General features: G+C 61.7%; 5 protein-coding genes across 5 annotated transcripts; 3 read left to right on the top strand and 2 right to left on the bottom strand.

The window, feature by feature from the left end:
- Positions 1–174: 174 nt before the first annotated feature.
- Positions 175–2,239, bottom strand: PLICBS_009408 (uncharacterized protein; the record flags this gene model as incomplete). Its single annotated transcript, XM_018325023.2, has 4 exons — positions 175–1,776; positions 1,833–2,000; positions 2,063–2,130; positions 2,188–2,239. 4 exons carry the CDS (start codon positions 2,237–2,239, stop codon positions 175–177), a joined length of 1,890 nt encoding a protein of 629 aa, XP_018176417.2.
- A 1,695-nt stretch (positions 2,240–3,934) lies between these two features.
- On the top strand, positions 3,935–7,666 carry PLICBS_009407 (cytokinesis protein 3; the record flags this gene model as incomplete). The annotated part of the gene is made up of 2 exons (XM_018325022.2): positions 3,935–4,009; positions 4,094–7,666. 2 exons carry the CDS (start codon positions 3,935–3,937, stop codon positions 7,664–7,666), a joined length of 3,648 nt encoding a protein of 1,215 aa, XP_018176416.2.
- Positions 7,667–8,866: 1,200 nt separating this feature from the next.
- PLICBS_009406 (cytokinesis protein 3) lies at positions 8,867–12,459 on the top strand (the record flags this gene model as incomplete). The annotated part of the gene is made up of 5 exons (XM_018325021.2): positions 8,867–10,645; positions 10,700–10,815; positions 10,867–11,424; positions 11,475–11,572; positions 11,627–12,459. 5 exons carry the CDS (start codon positions 8,867–8,869, stop codon positions 12,457–12,459), a joined length of 3,384 nt encoding a protein of 1,127 aa, XP_018176415.2.
- Positions 12,460–12,858: 399 nt separating this feature from the next.
- PLICBS_009405 (uncharacterized protein) lies at positions 12,859–14,037 on the bottom strand (the record flags this gene model as incomplete). Its single annotated transcript, XM_018325020.2, has 1 exon — positions 12,859–14,037. The coding sequence occupies one exon, from the start codon at positions 14,035–14,037 to the stop codon at positions 12,859–12,861; it is 1,179 nt and encodes a 392-aa protein (XP_018176414.2).
- A 1,591-nt stretch (positions 14,038–15,628) lies between these two features.
- On the top strand, positions 15,629–16,681 carry PLICBS_009404 (uncharacterized protein; the record flags this gene model as incomplete). Its single annotated transcript, XM_065601622.1, has 2 exons — positions 15,629–15,752; positions 15,852–16,681. The coding sequence occupies 2 exons, from the start codon at positions 15,629–15,631 to the stop codon at positions 16,679–16,681; spliced, it is 954 nt and encodes a 317-aa protein (XP_065457694.1).
- Between the last annotated feature and the right edge of the window lie 1,025 nt (positions 16,682–17,706).

Here is a 17,706-nt window from a genome sequence, read left to right as displayed (position 1 = left end):
TGCCTGTCATGCTTTTCCAATGCCGGGGTATGCAAATACATGCTCGCTCCGCACACAAGATCGTACAGTCCATTCAGGGTATTGTCGGAAACAGACAGCAACAAAGAAAGAAAATGCTGAATGACGTCGACGCCATTCAACTCGGATTACATCACAGCACGGCGCTGTCGTATATCAAACAGCGGGCCAGCGAATGCGGAGGTTGTCCGTCCAGCGCTGGTAGAGCACGTCGGACAGCTGCTTGCAGTGCTCCATGCCGACACGCGCGTCGCAACCAGGGTACTTTTCCTCGAGGAGCGACTGCTTCTCCCTCTCGAAATCCTTCTCGCTGAGTTTGAGGGGGGACGTCTCCGTCTGTCGTCGGCGGTGGCTCCGTAGGTGAGGGTTATTCGACGCCAGGACCAGCTTGTTGGGGCTGCCGGCAGAGGGCGTTGAGCTCTTAATAATGACGGTCCCCTGCGGCGTCCCGTCATCAGGCACCTTTTGCAGAGGCTGCCGAAGCAGGGCTGCGTTGAGCTTCTTGTCCTGTGACATGGACGCCACGAGACTGCTCATCAAATGATACGCGCCTTCGGGGTCGACCGCGTCAAGGGTCGCGAATGCATCGGAGAGCTTGGCCAGGGCTTCTCGCTTCTGCATGGCCGACGTCTGAGCATGCAGCTCGGCCAAGCTAGGTTCCACGGCCTTGTTGTAAAGCCTGCGCCCGAGAACGGCCTCTTTGCCATACGGTTCTATCGGGGCCGCGATCGGAGGCGGCAAGTTCTCATCGCAAAAGACATCGTCAGGTGATGTGGGACGGCCCGATTGCCCTGATGTCGAGCTATCGGACGGCACTCTCCGGAATAGTCGCATGGTCGATCCGGAATTGCCAAAGGACATGTCGGGCTGTAGCGGTTTCTTAGCGGCCAGAGACGGACGAGGCGATCCATTGGAGCGAATTGATGAGGTACGGGCGATGGAGGGTGTACGGCGCACCGTCGACTTTCGAACAGTGTCGGGTAAAGGAGATGGAGCACCGAGCGGACCTTCGCTGACGTCCAGCCTTCGGAGGCCATCTTCCAAGCCCAGCATGGAGGACCTCTTTCGATGCTTGATGGTCGGCCTCCTGGGCGGGGCCACCGATTTGACCGTGTCAAACACCCACTCTTGGTCGTCGTCCTTTGGCGCCATCGACTGCAGCGTCTCCTGATAGTAGATCGGATGCCTCTGGCGATTTTGGTTGGCGTCCCACATCTGGCGCCGGGCGATGAGCTCCTGCAGAGCCTCGACCTTGCCGGCGGAGCGGATGAAGCGATGCTTGAGGAGATCCTGGGCGGACGGCCTGCGTTCGTAGTCCTTTGTGAGACACTGGGAGACAAAGTCCTTGAAGTCCCGGCTGAAATCTCCCTCGAGCTTGGGCGGCGAGTTCTTGGGGATGTGGAAGAGAACCTTCATGGGGTGGATGTGGCACAGCGGCGGCTCGCCGTTGGCCATTTCCATGGCGGTAATGCCCAGCGACCAGATGTCGGCCTTGAAGCTGTAGCCATCCTGCTGGATGACTTCCGGGGCCATCCAGAAAGGTGTGCCGACAAAGGTGTTGCGCTGGGACTTGATGTTTGTCAACTGGGCGGCGACGCCAAAGTCGGCGAGCTTGACCTTGCCGGTCTCGGAGAGCAAGACGTTGGCGGCCTTGATGTCGCGGTGGATCTTGCCTTCGCTGTGGAGGTATTGGATGCCCAGGAGCAGCTCGCGGCAGACAATGGCAATGTGCGTCTCGCTGAAATTTGCCGGTTTGAGCTGCCATGTGTCAGTTTCAGTCTGCGAGGGGCATCTCGAGGGAGAAGGCGACGAACCAGGTCAAGGCATGAGCCGCCTCCCAGATACTCCATGACAATCCACAGCTTGTGCCCTCGCAGAAAGGAGCCCTTGTACTGAGTGACAAAGGGGCTCGCGCATGTGCTGAGCACGGCGATCTCGGCCTGGATCTCCTCGATGTCGTCTTCGCTCGATTCCAGGTCGATCTGCGACGGGAACTGTTAGAAGATGGGATACGGGACGGGGATGGGCGTAGGGTAAAGCATACGTGCTTGATGGCTACTGTCTCGCCTGTGGCCTTTTCGATGCCCTTGTACACGACTCCGAAGCTGCCTCCTGCGTGGCGTTAGCGATTGCTGTCTCGAGACCGTGGTGTTTGGAGAGGAGACGCACGTCCAAGCTCCTCCAACACCTGGTAGTGCTCGGCGACACCCTCGACGGCCATTGTGTCTGCGCGCAGCGTCCGCGGACAGCTTGAGGTGCGCTGCTTGCGATTGCGTTGCGTTGCGTTGCGTAGAGATGCAATGGGAGGCGGGACGGCGGGACCTGAGCACGTGGTGTCTGTCGCTGTCGCTGTCGCTGCCTCACGTTGCAGCACCGGGACGTCGAGACGGAGGCTTATCGGGACGAGGGAGCCCAATGTCGAAACCCAAGCGAGGGCGGTCGTCAGATATTATTTGGGTCGCACAGTCAATTCACTCTCTGACCGCAACCCGGCGCAGCTCGCAGCCCGGGGTCCTTGGTTTAATGAGCCCCGTTGTCTGGGACAGCGGAGCTGGGGGGGAGCTCGGACCCAGGCTTGTTTACTGTATTCCGCTTTGGGATAGCTGTGAGGAGCCGGGGCAGCTGGCCGTCGGGGGCCTGATGGAGCGCAACGACTGGGATAGCGATGCCGTCGAGAAGAGTCGTGGATTCGGGCCTTGCATGGTGATGCAGCGGATTGCGATGGTGTTGCGGCGTAAAGGGGGAAAGAGCAAGACGACGAGAGGTGCATCGTCTGCCTACATATCATGCGCCGGGTGCTGCGTGCCTCCCGCCCACCACATCGCCAGAGCTTTGGTGCCCGGCCGCCCACACTGATCAGATCGGCTGTTGGTGCCCAGGTGCTGTGCGGGTGGTGCGGCTCGCTGGAATTTGCGATGACGGGTGTGCGCCGCCAACGCTGGACGCCGGTTGGTCCGTTGCGGCACAGCGCACGCCAGCCGTCGCCATGGCGGCCCTGGGGTGAGGTGGTGGGACGGGCAGCATGGGCAGCAGCTATGGGCCTCTGGCGTGCGCTAAAAGCGATTGATCACTGAGGCGAGCTGGCGAGGTGTGGTGCGCCCGACGCTGGTTGGTAGGGCTCCCCGGCGGTAAAGCCAACCTAAAGTGACGGGCTCCAGCGGGCCCCTGGGCGGGCTGTGGGGGGGTTAGGTAGGTAGGTAGGTTCAGGTTCTAGGCTGAAGCGGGCGGTCTCAGCGTGGCAGGCGTGGGCGCCCATCACGCGTCGCCTGGGGCATCGGCGGGCCGCTAAAACCCAGCGGTAAGCAGCCGTTTGGGGCGCCCCTTCACTGGCTAGCGGCGCCGTTGTCGTGGCAACAACAGATCCGATGCCCCTCTGTTGTTTAAGCTCCCCTGCCTGGTCTGGCAGCCAAGGCCAATCCCGGCCAAGGCTCCCACTCCCATTCCCATTCCCACTCCCACTCCCACTGCCACTCCCACGCCCCGGCACTCGTACTCTGGCGGAGAGGCTGCGACGAGGCGAGAAACAGGCGGTGTTGTCACCGTCATCCCGCGCGTCGAGACATTGTGCTTCTTGGATCATTCATTCCCCGTCGCTCGCTCACCGTCTTTGTTGGCCCACGCGAGAGGGCGTCTCCCTTCAGACCACCCGCCGCCTTCCCGTCATGCTGTCTTGACATCCACGCCAGCTTCACCACCCGCCAGACAGTCCGCGTCCATGCCGCACCCGCAGACTGCCCTCCGCGCCATCTCACCGACACCTTGCTTTCGAACCGGCGCGTCCCTGCAAGCTCTGGCTGCGCCGTCGGCAGCGTCAACACGAACAGACGCATCTGCTGCGCGATACAAGCCCGCCACAACGCATCCGCGACGCAGCAAGCACCAACCTTAATCGCACGCGACCGCGCAAGCAGCCGTCATGGTGCCTGCGCCGTCGCCGCTACCCATGCGGTTCCCGTGTTGGTGCCGGGCCGTGTATTCCTGGGGAGGCGAGGTAAGCAAGACTGATCATCGCATGGCAACGCATGGCAAAGCATGCATCCTCCCGCGAGCACAGATCGCTGACCGCACCTCACAGTCCAAACGTGATCTCGGCTTTATCGAAGGAGATCTGATCGAGTGCCTGAATGCCGGTGACGGCTCGTGGTGGGTTGGTCGTCTCTACCGGGATCGCAGAACAGTTGGCTCCTTTCCCTCCAATTTCGTCGAGGTGCTCCCTGACGAGTTCCGCCCGACAACGCGGTCCGTGAGCCCGCTCCCGGGAAGCAACACGCCCAGTCCCAAAAACATGCCTGGCAAGTCCAAGACGTTTCGCAAGCCCTTCGAGGCGTACGCCAAGGCTCCTCACTACACCACAGCTAAGCAGCCGACGACGTTCAAGGACCCCCAGCTGTCGGCAAAGCCGTCGCTGGCGAAGCCACCGTCCAGAGAAAACTCCAACACATCACCCGCCAGGAGTGTCCATGAGGGAATCGGCCGCGTGCCGTCCCCTCCTGAGACGCGCGGCTATGGTTCCAGAGCGCCATCGCCCGCGCCGTCAATGCACCGCGCTCCCAGTCACAGGGCGCCGTCAGAACGAGCAGACTCTCCGCCTCCGCCGCCTCCGCCGCCTCATCGCCATGTTGCCCGGAATAGGTCCCACGACATGCACCAGAGCAGCCACCCTGACCTTTCCCGCCAGGGCTCTACAGCATCCTACATTCCCTACCGCCCCGGATCGCAGCTCTCTTTCCACGAGCCTCATGATCTGTCTCGCCAACCTTCCTACATGACCAACGACGATCGGTCCTTGGACCATCGCCCACGCACACCCCGGGCCGTGTCGCCCCGGCCGCCTTCTCCAGATGAGATGCATATGACGCCCTCGCCATTGCGAGAGGCAATGGACGGGGTCATGGAGCAGCTGGATCAGCTTGAAGGTCTTGGGAGCTCTTGGGAACCAGAGCCTCTGGGCCCGCCCGCTGATCCTTGGGCTCCCGAGTCGTTCGGCATGGCTTCCCCGTTGTCCCCCCGGTCCAAGCGCAGGGGAGGTGACAGCGCCCGACCACTTACCTCGACGGGTATCGCGCATCACGATGAAGGCTACGAGACCTGGAGCGGCGGCTCCTCCCAGAACACGTCGTATCAGGGCCGCCAAAGGGGCAACACCAACGACCTGCCACAGCTGAGTAACTACGTGGAGCGGATGGAGAAGCAGTTTCAGACATTACACCAGCACAGCGTGAGCATGCCTGAAGCTGCTCTTGAGGACATGCCACCGCCACCGCCACCCAAAGGCCATCCCTACGATCGGCCAAAGTCGTCTTGCGGTGAACAGAACAATGCTGAGCGCAAGCTGCGAAGCCGCAAGTCGGCCTACGAGATTGGCCAAGGGGTCAGTCGAACGTATACCACCAAAACCAATGCAACCAATTCGTCGGCTGGTAATCAAAGCAATGCCAGCGGCTCCACTCAAAGCAGCAGTAGGACGCTTTGGAGTGGCATCTCGGCGGGAGGCTTCAGCTCGACCAGCGCAGGTAGCATGGCTCGCGCCCATCACCAGCGCGCCCAGAGTGCGTTGGGCTCACGCGAGGCCGACATCCTCGAGCGACCCGAGACGCCATTCTCTGGTGTCACCTATCATAGCAGTCATGCTAGCAACGCAGTGGCACAGCGCCCTCAGTCTCAAGCGGGTTTCCACGAGGACCTCAACGCAGGACTGGGGGGCCTTGTGCATCCAAAGGCGCCCAAGCGCAACATCTTCAAGAAGATATTCGAATCTGCCAAGACTGGGGTTGCTAGCAACCGCAACAGTATCGCCGTCGGATCCGGCTCGGGCCTCGCCTCGGTGAGATCGTCTCCCTTTAATCGGTCTACCGGGCACAGCTCTACCAACCTGTCATCTGGCATGGCGGCCATCAGCGGCCCTCCCGTCGCCGGCCGTGACTCGGCACGCGAGATGGGCCTAGGTGGCGGCGTCGACTGGGTACAGGTGAGACGTGATGTGAACCGCTCCAACTCGCTCAGCAAGATTGAGCGGAGCGAACGCAGGGACCGCTGCCAGATGATGGATCACCCGGCACTGAACCCGGTCGATGAGCTGTACGAAAGCATTGAGGGTGACGAGGGCGCAAATGGGATGCCGGTGGCGGATCCGATCAACTACCAGGCCATTAACCTCAGCCAGGTTGATAAGAATTCGCGCTTCATCGGCGAGCCTCCGCCTATGACGACCGCCATCACCTTGGCAACGACATATGTCTGTCGGCCGTATCGCAGCGACGTACAGCGGCTCCGGGCCATTTTCACCTGGGTCGCTGAGAAGATATGCTGGGAAGAAGACTTCGAAGGCGAGATCGACACGCGCCGCGTGATCCAGAGCAAGCGCGGCTGCGCGGAAGAGTATGCCGTGCTGGTCATGGAGATGTGCGCCGCAGCCGGGCTGAGATGCGAGATTGTACGCGGCTACCTCAAGACGCCCGGCGATGTGACGGACCTGAACGTGGTACCCCGTTCGAACCACTGGTGGAACGCCGTCGTTGTCGACGACGAGTGGCGCATCATGGACTGCTGCTTGGCAAGCCCGTCGAACCCTAAAAGAGCCCGCTACTCGAGCGTCAGCGGCAATACGGCCGACTTCTGGTGGTTCCTGGCTCGGCCAACGGAAGCGTGCTGGACGCATGTGCCCGAACACCACGATCAGCAACACGTCGTGCCGCCCGTGGCCCATGAGATCCTTCTCAACCTGCCGTGCACCTGTCCGTCGTTTTTCCGCAACGAGATCGAGATGGTCGACTATAACACCTCTGCGACGAGGATCGAGGATCTCGAGATGGTGCACATCAAGTTCAACGTGCCGGCCGACGTCGAGATTGCGGCCGAAGTCGAGGCTCGAGGCTTTGCCAAGGACACAGACGGAGACGTGTTTGAGAACGGCGACTTGGTCAAGAAGAGGGCACTGGCGCAGGCGGAGTGGTTCAACGGCGCAAAGCGATACACGGTCAAGGCGCTGCTGCCGGGTGACGAGGGTCATGGCACGCTCAAGATTTACGCAGGCAAGAGGGGCCTGATGCACAGCATCAAGGATATTCCTCACCCGCTCGCGTTTGCCATCCCCATCATCCACTCGGGCGAGAACCCGCCGTACGAGTTTGTTACGCGACATCCGACACCGCACGCGCAGCGGCACGACATCTACGTGGTTCAGCCTCAGTGCCAGCGATTGGCCCTGAACAATACCTTTGTGTTTGCCATCCGGCAGCACCCCAGCTCGCTGTCGAGCGGCGGACTTCACTCAGCCCTGACGCCGGCGTCGAACCCGGGAGCGACGAGCCCCGTGCCGTTCGCGCGACCCAGCTCGGCCATGAGCATCACGGCGTCGAGTGTGAGCGGGTCGAACCCGAGCTCGGCGAGCGGCACCGTCGCAGGCAAGAAGCCGGCGAAGCTGGCGATCCAGACGCCAGGCGGCAAGATCCTCCGTCTTATGCGGAAGGAGGAGCGGCGCGGCATCGGCGTCGGAGGCAAGCTGGCGCTGACGGACGAGGACGCCAGCGACGGCGGCACATGGGAGACGATTATCAAGTGTTCGGAGAGGGGACTGTGGCGGGGCCTGGTCCTGGCGGACCGCACTGCGCGATGGTGCGTGTTTGCCGAGTGGGTGTGTGTAGGTTGAGGGAGGCGTTGAGGGAGGCGTTGACGGCATGGCATGACATGGCATGGCATTCCACTGGTGGGTTGGACACGGCCTGGATAGAGGATTGCGGTTCGGACCAGGCGTTGTATCAAGGACAATGCATGGATGCTTGCCCGGAGCATATTTGGCGTTGGGGATCATGATGTTTGGCTGCAAGTACGGACCGTCTTGCTCGCAATGTATTTGGTGTAGGTGTATGGATGTAGGAGTACAGGTATAAAAATGTACTACACGCTGCCTGTACGGAGGCGCGGACTTGTATGAGCGGCGCGGGGTTTTTGATCCATTTGTTGACCGCCTTGCCGTGATTTGAAGTTGAGGTACTGGGAGTCTTTGTGTCTTGACAGTTTCAGTCCAGAAGGTGCATAGTAGGCGTAAAACAACTGGGAGCGTGTAGTGAGGTTCACCGCAAAGCAGGTTTGGGAAATGTTGGCGTTTTACGCTGGCCTTGCAGCGACAGATCCATGGATTCTTGGACTGGGCCTGGAGGGGGAGCCTGCAGGGCACGCTCCAGTGGATCGTCAGCCATGTGACGCCCTGGCACAGCGGGCGTGGCTGCAGCATAACACCCGCCCGCTGCTGGGCCTCTCCACACAACCTGGAACCCACTTAGGGAGGCGCGCGCCCGCGCAGCAAATCCCGCCCAGTGGCCGCCAATCCATCCACCTCTGGGATGGGGGATGTGGACGAATAAACTAAACCCAACTGGGAAAACGGACTGCCCGCCGAACGAACATCGAACCGCCCGTCTTCCGTCCACCTTCGACTTGGTCTCCTCGACTACCCTACCTTCGCTCTTGCGACGAACTCGACTCGACTCGACCTCAGACCGCGGCTCGACACGATACGACGAGACACGACACGACAGCCACTTCCAACCCCGGCGCCGCACGGACACGGCCAATTCGCCGAGACGCAAGACGCGCGAGAGTCCCGAGCAGCGTCTTCCCTCTGAAACCCTTCCCTCTCTTCCGGACAGACGGGGACCGCCACGCGCGAGCGCACGCACCGACGACCGACGACGCCGGACGCGCGATGGAAGCATGATCGACCGCCGGCCGCGACATCTCGATCCCCTCACGTAGCAGCAGCAGCCGCAGCAGCAGCGCCGCCGCCGCCGAGCACCGCCGTCGCGTCTCCCTCTCCGGTCGGACCGTCGTCTGATGCCGAGACGGTGACATGGAGTACCGAGGCTCGCTGCCCTCGGGGCAGGCCGCCGCCTTCTCGGGGCAGCCACAGGACGCTCACCTGTACGCGCCCCAGGCCGGCTATCATCACCAGCAGCACCAGCACCAGCACCAGCAGCACGTCCATCCGTCGCAGCAGCAGAGCCCCCAGCAGAGCCATCATCATGTGCAGCAGCAGCAGCATCACCAAGGTCTCTATGCGAGCAATGGTGCGGGCGCTGCGGCGATGCCGGGGCAGTTCTACGGCGGAGGACAGCCGATGCAGCAGCCCCAGCAGCCCCAGCCGCAGCATCACCATCAGCAGCAGCAGTTCCTCAACCACCACCCCAACCAGCAGTACCCCATGTCGCCGCAACAGCCACAGCACCACCAACACCAACAACAACAGCAGCAACGGCAGCAGCAGTTTGATCAGCAGCGACAGCAACAGATGGCGGCGCGGTACGGCGTGGGCTTGAACGGCTACCAGGTCTTCGACGCGGGCGGCGCGACCTTTGCGCCCATGGAGATGCAGCAGCAGTATCCCAAGCAGCAGATGATTGCGCCGCAGCAGCAGATGCAGCACCAGAGGATGCAGATGAGCCAGCAAATGAGCCAAGTCGCCCATCATCGACACCAAACGTCGAGTCCTTTCATGCCATCCCCGATCATGGGGATGTCGCAGCAGCACTTGCAGTCGCCTGTGTCACGACCCCTGTCCGGGCCGCACCTGCAGCAGCAGCAACAACAGCAGCAACAGCAGCAGATGCACGCCCAGCAACAAATGTTTGGCAGCCCTGTAGCCTCGCCCCAGATTCACCACCAGGCTTCACCCCAGCCTCGTCCCTCCTCGACACGACCTCTGCACCAGCAGCCGCCACGACCACGACAGCCATCCACACCGCGCGCCCAATATCAATCGCCGACGCCTCAACCACAAATCCCACAGCAAACACCGCCTCCGCCTCCACCACAACAACTGCAGCAACAACAGCAGCCACCCACGCCGCAGCCGATCTCGCAGGCGCAAACACCCGTGCCCGAGCCTCAACCGCCGATACCAGAACTCGAGCAAACAATACCGCAAGAGCCGTTGCCGCCGCCGCCGCCCGCGCAAGAGGAGATTCATTTCGTGAACCCGTTAGACATCCTCCAGGCACCCCCTCCTCCGCTTCCGCCGCCGATACCCATGGGCAGCGCGCAAAGCTCATCCTCCAAGACTCCAGCGCCGGCGGCGCCCGAGCAATCGGCGCCCGAGCAGCCAAAGCAGAATGACACTATCCAGGACACCATCCATGTAAAACCTCCTATACCAGGCACGATCAAACCATCGCCGGTGCAAACACCCACAACAGCCAAGCCTCGCCCTAGGAAGGAGACGAAAGTTGAACCGCCGAGGATCAAGTCGAGCCCGCACTCTTCCGTCTCCAACTCTCCTGCTCTGTCTACGAGGTCGCCCAGCATCACCAAGAAGTCGCCTGCGATTCCCCCGAAGCCGCGGCCCGTCAACACTGGCCCGATCATGGTGGCTATCGCAGAGGAATGCCTCGACAAGGCACGCGCCTCAGTGCACGATGTTGCCATGTCTCTGCATCCGAAGAGGGTCGACGAGTATCAGAAGCTCATCGCCACAAGCCTCTCATGTCTGGAGGCCACCCTGCAAAACAGCCGGTTATCACCTCGAGAAGAGGCGCGCTTGAGGTTGCGGTACGCCGCAACCATGCAAGAGGAGACGGACAACATCATGGAGGCAGAGACGGCGCTGGGCAAGGGTATCACCATCTGTGACAAGGTATGTCTTGACTATTAACCGCTTCGACCAAGCCGCATGTTCTGACATGACCAGCACCGCTTGATCGACCTCAAATACTGCATGCAGTACTTGATGCTCAAGGTACTCTTTCAACGCAACAACAAGGCAGCGCTCAAAGCCGTCGACGGCGACATCTCGGACTGCGAAGCGTAAGTCCCATTACTGTCTAGATCTGGTGCACATTACTAACGCCAGCTCAGATTCAAGCACGTACAATGGTACTACGCCTTCCGCTTGCTCAAGGCCACATTCTACTTGGAAATGGGAAGCGCCTCCGATGCCGGCGCCCTGGAGAATATCCGCTCGCTGCAGAACATCGCCAACACGCGCGGCGACAATGCATTGAGTGTCCTCTCGTCGGTTCTCGAAGGCCTTACCCTTCTCAAGACATCCAAGGACGGCGGCATCGAGCGGGTGCAGGCGTGCATCGCGCAGGCGGCCAAGTTCCAGTTCGATCCGACGGTCAAGATAATGCAGCTCGACATGCTCACGCTGCTTCTCGACTTTGCGTCCAGCCTGCACCGGCAGAGCCCCGACACGACGGCCCAGAAGCTGCGGCTTCTACAGAAGAGGCTCGACGAGTGCGAGGACTGGCACAATGTCAAGTCGGAGTTCCTCGTGCCCATCAAGAAGCAGCCGACCAATGCGCGAACCGTGAGCGAGGATACGGCGGCGATTGTGCGGGCTGGCGACGGCGACTCTGCGTTTGACTATCTGGTCATGTCCTTTATGACCAAGATGGAGCTGCGGTCGCTCATGTGAGTCTGCCGGTGTGTCTGAATTCGGTGCTCGTGCTAATGTGATGCAGTTTTACATTCAGCGGCCTCGCTGACCTGCACAAACCCTCGTCGCAGGGCCGTCGGTCAACAGAGTTTTGGCGGGAGGGCCTCAAGATCCTCGACACCTGTAAGCTGCATTGGAAACCCCTCCCCCAAATTGCCATACACTAACACATCGCAGGGGACAGCTCGACGGCAGGCATCCCGTACGGAGCACCCGTCCCGCTATCAATCGCCGTGCGGCAGCGGACGTGGCGTGTCGAGGCGCAGGCGTATATCAACGTCCTCCTGGGTCTCATGGCGGCTAGTCACTGTCAGTGGGACACGGTCAAGCAGATTCTGGCAAAGCTGGGCACGCTCATCACGCCTACGACGCAGCCGACGGTGAGATTACTTTCTGTTTATTTGTCTGGAGTCTACCGCCAAGGCACAGGGGACCTCAAGGGCGCCCTCGACGTCTTCGTCGACAGCCGCTTCGCGGTGCCGAGGGGATCGTCGGCTATCAAGGCTGGACACCAGGAAATCGCCCTCCTTGCCGGTCTGAACCGGCTGTGGATCATGCAGCACCCTTCGTGCCGAAACGACCAAGAAACACAGGACCTCATCGAGCAGCTGCAGCCATTCTGCAGCGACCACTGGAACATTGACCTCCGAACCGCGTGGCACAACGTCGTGGCCGCGCTGGAAACCGACCCTCCTCAACAGCTCAACCAGCAGAAGCAGCACATCCACGCTGCCATGGCGGGGTCCAAGATAACAAACAACATCCTCGGGGCGGCCGTCACGCTGTGCATCATGCGCAGCCGCTTCTTCGAGAACGTGATTGGCGAGCAGGCGCTCAAGAGCGCGCGGGCGGCGTCCAAGCAGGCGCAACGCAGCGGCAACATTCTTTGGCAGAGCGTCGCGGACGGCATGCTGGCACACTCTTACGAGGTGCAGGGCCAGCGGGACGAATCGCGGCGCGAGTGGGAAAAGGCGACACAGGAGGCCAAGGATGCATTTGCGGGGAGTTGAGTTGGTGAGCGCACAGCCGCGTGGCCGTGTCGTGCCTTGTTCTCTTGATTTATCTTTGCTTTTCTCACCCGATGATGATTATTTGCTAGGCGTTCTTGGCCCGATGTGCCGATGGCATTGAGAGGGTGGGAAAACGGGCTGGCTGTCATTGTTCTCTGGGCCGGACAGGTGTGTCTCTGTGTAAGATACCTGGCCGCATCTGGCCACAAGCACATTGATTCTTTTTTGACGCGTGAATAAACGGTTTCACGATCAAGTCTTGTCGAGGAGACTTACGTACTTATTACAGTAGTCTTGTCATGAGTGTGTCGATTATTTGCTGGGAGCACAATTGGACGCGTAGGCCGTGGCCGAACCACATGGCCGCGTCGATGTCGTAGTCGGGGACGTTTTCATCGCTTAGCGACGAGGGAAGCCAGGCGGAGGCTGGAACCCAGGAGGAGGCTGGAAGCCGGGAGGCATCGCAGGCGGCGTGCCCGTGGCGCCGGGGGGAGGCGGGCCGGGAAAGCCAGGAGGCGGAGCAGGAAAGCCCTGCTGGGCGGGCGAGCCGTTGGGAGGACGATAGCTGCCGGGGTGATAGTCGGCAGGGTTGGCGAAGCCGGCAGGGCTTGGGGGCGGACGAGCAGGCAGGCCCGCGGGAGGGGGGCCCAGAGGAGCAGAGCCACGACCGCCAACCACGGGAGGAGGCGGGAACTGGCCGCCTGCGCCGTACGGAGAGGGTCCGCGGTGCTGAGGAGGCGGGGCGAAGCCAGTAGGTATGCCGTGCGGAGGAGGCGCGTGAGGGGGCATGCCGACAGCGCCAGGAGGAGGCAAGCCGCTGTTGATGGCCGAAGGATCGAAGCCGGGAGGGGGTCCCTGAGCATGCGGGAGCGTGGTGCCCGGAGCGGCGCCCGTGGGCGTGGCGTTTGCACCAGTCGTGGGCTGCTGGAGGAAGGCTTGGGGGATGGGCTGGGCCTCCGGGACGATGTTTCGCAGCTTGGCCTGGGCGGCCAGCTGGCGCTCAGCCTCGTCGCCGTGGCGCTCGCCGCGGCCGTCCTTCTTGAAGGCGTACTGGACCGAGATCTCCTTGCTGAGGAGGTACTGGCCACCGAGGTTATCGATGGCGGCGTCGCTGCTGTCAAAGTCGGCGAAGCTGACGAAACCAAAACCCTTGCTGTTGCCGCTGTCGTCGCGGGCGACCTTGGGGAGGCTGAGGAGGGGTCCGAAGCGGGAGAAGGTGTCGTAGAGGAGCTTCTCGTCGACCATGTGGTCGAGGTTTCCGACGAAGAGCTCGGCGCCGACGTCGGTGCCCTTTTGCTTGTCGGCGCTGGCCTTGTTGACGCGCAGGGGCTTGCCGTAGAGCTTGATGCCGTTCATGACCTGGGCGGCGTACTCGGCGTCCTGGGGGCCGCGGAACTCGACGAAGCCGAAGCCCTGGTGGTTCTGGGTGACGCGGTCGCGCGGCATGTGGATGTTGTGGATGGGGCCCATCTGGAGCATGATTTCGTATATCATGGCGGTCGTGGCGCGCTCGTCGATGTTGCCAATATAGACCGTCGCCTCCTTGTCCTGCTCCCTGGGAGGAGAGGGAAAATCCATTGTTAGACGAGCTTGTTTCTTTTCTCGCAGGGAAAGAAGACAAAAATGACAAAACGCGCGACGGGGGGAGCTTTACCAGTGCCGGTTCTGGGCCATGACGGCGGTGGTTTCGTGATGGTTAGTGAGAAGGTGCCGATCTTACGGACGAATATCTGGAGATGACGACGACAAGGTGCAGGTGAAAGGAGTGTCGAGTGTGACGCGTGGCGGGGGGGTCGAGAGGGTGGAAGGTGAGCGGTTGCAGGAGGAAGGAAGTTCGTGGTGGTCGTGCGTTTGCAGGCTGGTGTTGAGAAGCTGGCGGACCGAACCAAATAATTTCGGAGCTCTGTTTGTTCGTTGCAGTGCAGGCGCGCAGCTGGCGGGCGGATTGGGAGGGTGGGTTCTGCCGACGTTTGCCCGGCGCGCGGGTGCTGGTCCGCCTCTGAGGCAGCGGCGCCTCAATTTTTCTGGATCTGCGGACTCAACCTCTAACTATCGACCCGCGACAACTTACCCGACGACGACATTACGCCATCGTCGCACCGCTGCCCAACGACACGACGACCCCTCTTGCTTCAGATACTCCCACCGATACCCGAACGCCTCAATCCGCCGCAGCCATGTTTGCCCTCTCCGAGGAGTCCAAGGTTCGATCGACCCAGTGACACCACGCCGTGCCGGCTCGGGGCGCTGACAGGAACAACAGGAGCGCATCGCCAAGCTCATCGACGTCTCCCGCGTCGCCATCCACTAGTAAGACTTTCCCGTGTTAGGGCTTCGATCGCACCGACGCTGACATTGATGCAGTGGCTACCTGCCCCTGATCCTCTACCTCGGTATGCCGCCGCCCGCCGCCCGCCGCACTCGCCCGCGACCCAAGACCATCATCCTCTGCGTGCAGGCATCGCTGACCCATCCGCAGGCTACACCCGCAGCGACCCGCGACCCTCCATCATCCGGTAAGAGGAGCCTCCATGTACTACCTCGTCTCGCGCGAAAGCCACATGCTGACGTTGAAACCCTGCAGCCTCCTCTCCCCTCTCTCCTAAGCGACGAGCGACTGGCGGGTTGACGAACTGTACATTACTCGAGGTGGAACGACAATGAAGAAGGGGCGAAAGCTGGAGGACCAAGCACAAGAGACTTTTTGTCGCATTCAAGGCGTTGGGATACGGACGCGGTCCTGGGAACTGAGGCGGAGGAGCCACGCTCAAATTCGCAGGCGGAGGCGGCGCCCGCGACGACAAACCTGTACCAACATACATACATGCACCGTATTTTAGATGGAAGAAACCACCCTCTGAAACAAGCCCTTGGAAGTGGTTGCCCATTTTTACTGCCACGGGGAAGTAATTGCGTAGTTCAAAAGGTTGTTGACTGGGAGTGACGGGTCGACGTAGGCGCAACGCCGAAACTGGCCGAAAGAGCTCCTCCATCCGGTCCGGTCGGCCTCCCCCCCAAAAAAGTTGCCGACGTCACTCCATCACCACCACCATCACCATCACCACAGCTCCCGGGCCGCAGCCAGCCAGCCCATCCATACCTCAACAACCACCCCCCTTCCAGCCATGTAACGGGTGCGGCACAGGCTCTTCCAAGCAAACCACCTTTTATGCCCGACCCCAGCCATGCGGGCCTCTCCCCGGCCGCCGTCGAGTCCGTCGCGGGCCTCAGCGCCGGCACCATCGCGACTCTAGTCGTGCACCCGCTCGACATTGTCAAGACCCGCATGCAGAGTATGGGCGGCGCCTCTCCTGTCCCTTCCCCCTTCCTGGCTCAAGCATTCGGCACCCCAAAGGACACAAGGCTGACGGGGAAAACTCATGTGTGTAAAGTCTACCGCAGCGGCACGTCGTCGTCGCCGCGCCCCACGACCGTCGCGCTCCTGCGCTCCCTCACCGCAAACGACCGGCCCCTCGCCTCGCTCTACCGCGGCCTGACGCCCAACCTCGTCGGCAACGCCTCCAGCTGGGCCTCCTTCTTCTTCTTCAAGTCGCGCCTCGAGCGCGCCCTCGCCGCGGCGCGCGCCCGCCCCGGCGGCCAGCCCACCGCGGGCGACTACTTCGTCTCGTCGGCCCTCGCCGGCGTCGCCACCTCGGCCCTCACCAACCCCGTCTGGGTCCTCAAGACGCGCATGCTCTCCTCCGACCGCGCCGCCGCCGGCGCCTACCCCTCCATGCTGGCCGGCGCGCGCCAGATCCTCCGCACCGAGGGCCCGCGCGGCTTCTACCGCGGCCTCGGCGTGTCCATGCTCGGCGTCTCGCACGGCGCCGTGCAGTTCGCCGTCTACGAGCCCGCCAAGCGCGTGTACTTCAAGCGCCGGCAGCAGCGGCGCGAGGCGCGCGGCCAGGACGCCCTGGGCGACGCAGAGGCCCGCAGGCTCACCACCGAGGCGACCGTCGTGCTCTCCAGCATGGCCAAGCTCGTCGCCGGCGCCGCCACCTACCCGTACCAGGTGCTGCGCAGCCGCCTGCAAAACTACCAGGCCGACGAGCGCTTCGGCCGCGGCTTCGTCGGCGTCGTGTCGCGCACCTGGGCCGAGGAGGGCCTCGCCGGCTTCTACCGCGGCCTGGTCCCCGGCGTGGTGCGCGTCATGCCCGCCACCTGGGTCACCTTTCTCGTGTACGAGAACGTCAAGTACTACCTGCCGCGCTGGCTCGATTAAAGGTTTTCCGCGTGCACATAGAGCCACAGGCGCAGCGTGTAAAAGAGTGCCGGCCATGTTGGGATGCGCCTTTGGATGGGCAGGCGGGCGGGCGCTCAGACGTACATACAGGAGCGCGTGGGACTAGACGGCGGCGCACATATCACGGCCGCAATCGCCTATAGACAGGGCACTACACACGTACAATAAACAATACAAGCAATTGTCAGACTCGCATTGTTCCATCCGCTTTTACTTCTGCAAGGAAGGGCTGCGCTGCACGTCTGGCTGTCTCGGCAGGGCCCGCTGTCGAGCAGCGAGAAGCAGTGGTGGTGTAGGGTAGGAAATTCTTCAGGGGCCGCCGCGCTCACGACGAGCCTCGAGACGGATCGCGAATGAAACGTGGCTGTTCAATCGTTGATTCTGAATTCTTGTAGCTCCATAAGCATTGCAGTGGTTCTGTGTTGTTGACTTGCAGCTGCGAAGTCGTGATGCTGGCTGCGAATCATAAACCCATGGTTGCCAGGCCCAGGGTCAGATCCCACCGACGAGGCAAAGGAACTTTCTCTTCGAACGCATTGCGTAGCAAAACACACCTGGAACAGAAACTAGCAGCGGAAATCAACTGTATCGCAGGGGAAAATCCACCGCACGCCGTGATACCGCACCGCTGCTTTGTTCCAAGGAGTGAAATGCCACATTGTGGGCCTCACCACCTCAACGCCAGCCGCAATGATATCCCCCGGCAACAAGCCCTCATCTCAACATTTCACCTTCAAGCCATACTCAAATCAAAGCCATACGAATGAGCTAGCTATGTGAAAAATTTGAGCCCTGGCGGCCAAGTCATGGCTTCGTACTCAACGAGTGTCTTACGCATCCGCCGTGCCGCGGGGACAGGCTGGCTGGCTGGCTGGCCCCCAAGCATGGCCGACACGCCAGAGCCTCCAGGGGGTCGCGCCGCAAAAAAACCCAGACACACACACCCGTCTACACAGCCTCACGGCATTGACGAGCCTCATTTCACCTTCATTTCGCGCTCATCA

Source organism: Purpureocillium lilacinum (genome assembly GCF_023168085.1).
Source record: "Purpureocillium lilacinum CBS 284.36 DNA, scaffold_7, whole genome shotgun sequence".
NCBI lineage: Eukaryota > Fungi > Ascomycota > Sordariomycetes > Hypocreales > Ophiocordycipitaceae > Purpureocillium > Purpureocillium lilacinum.
This window is presented reverse-complemented; position numbering and strand designations above follow the sequence as displayed.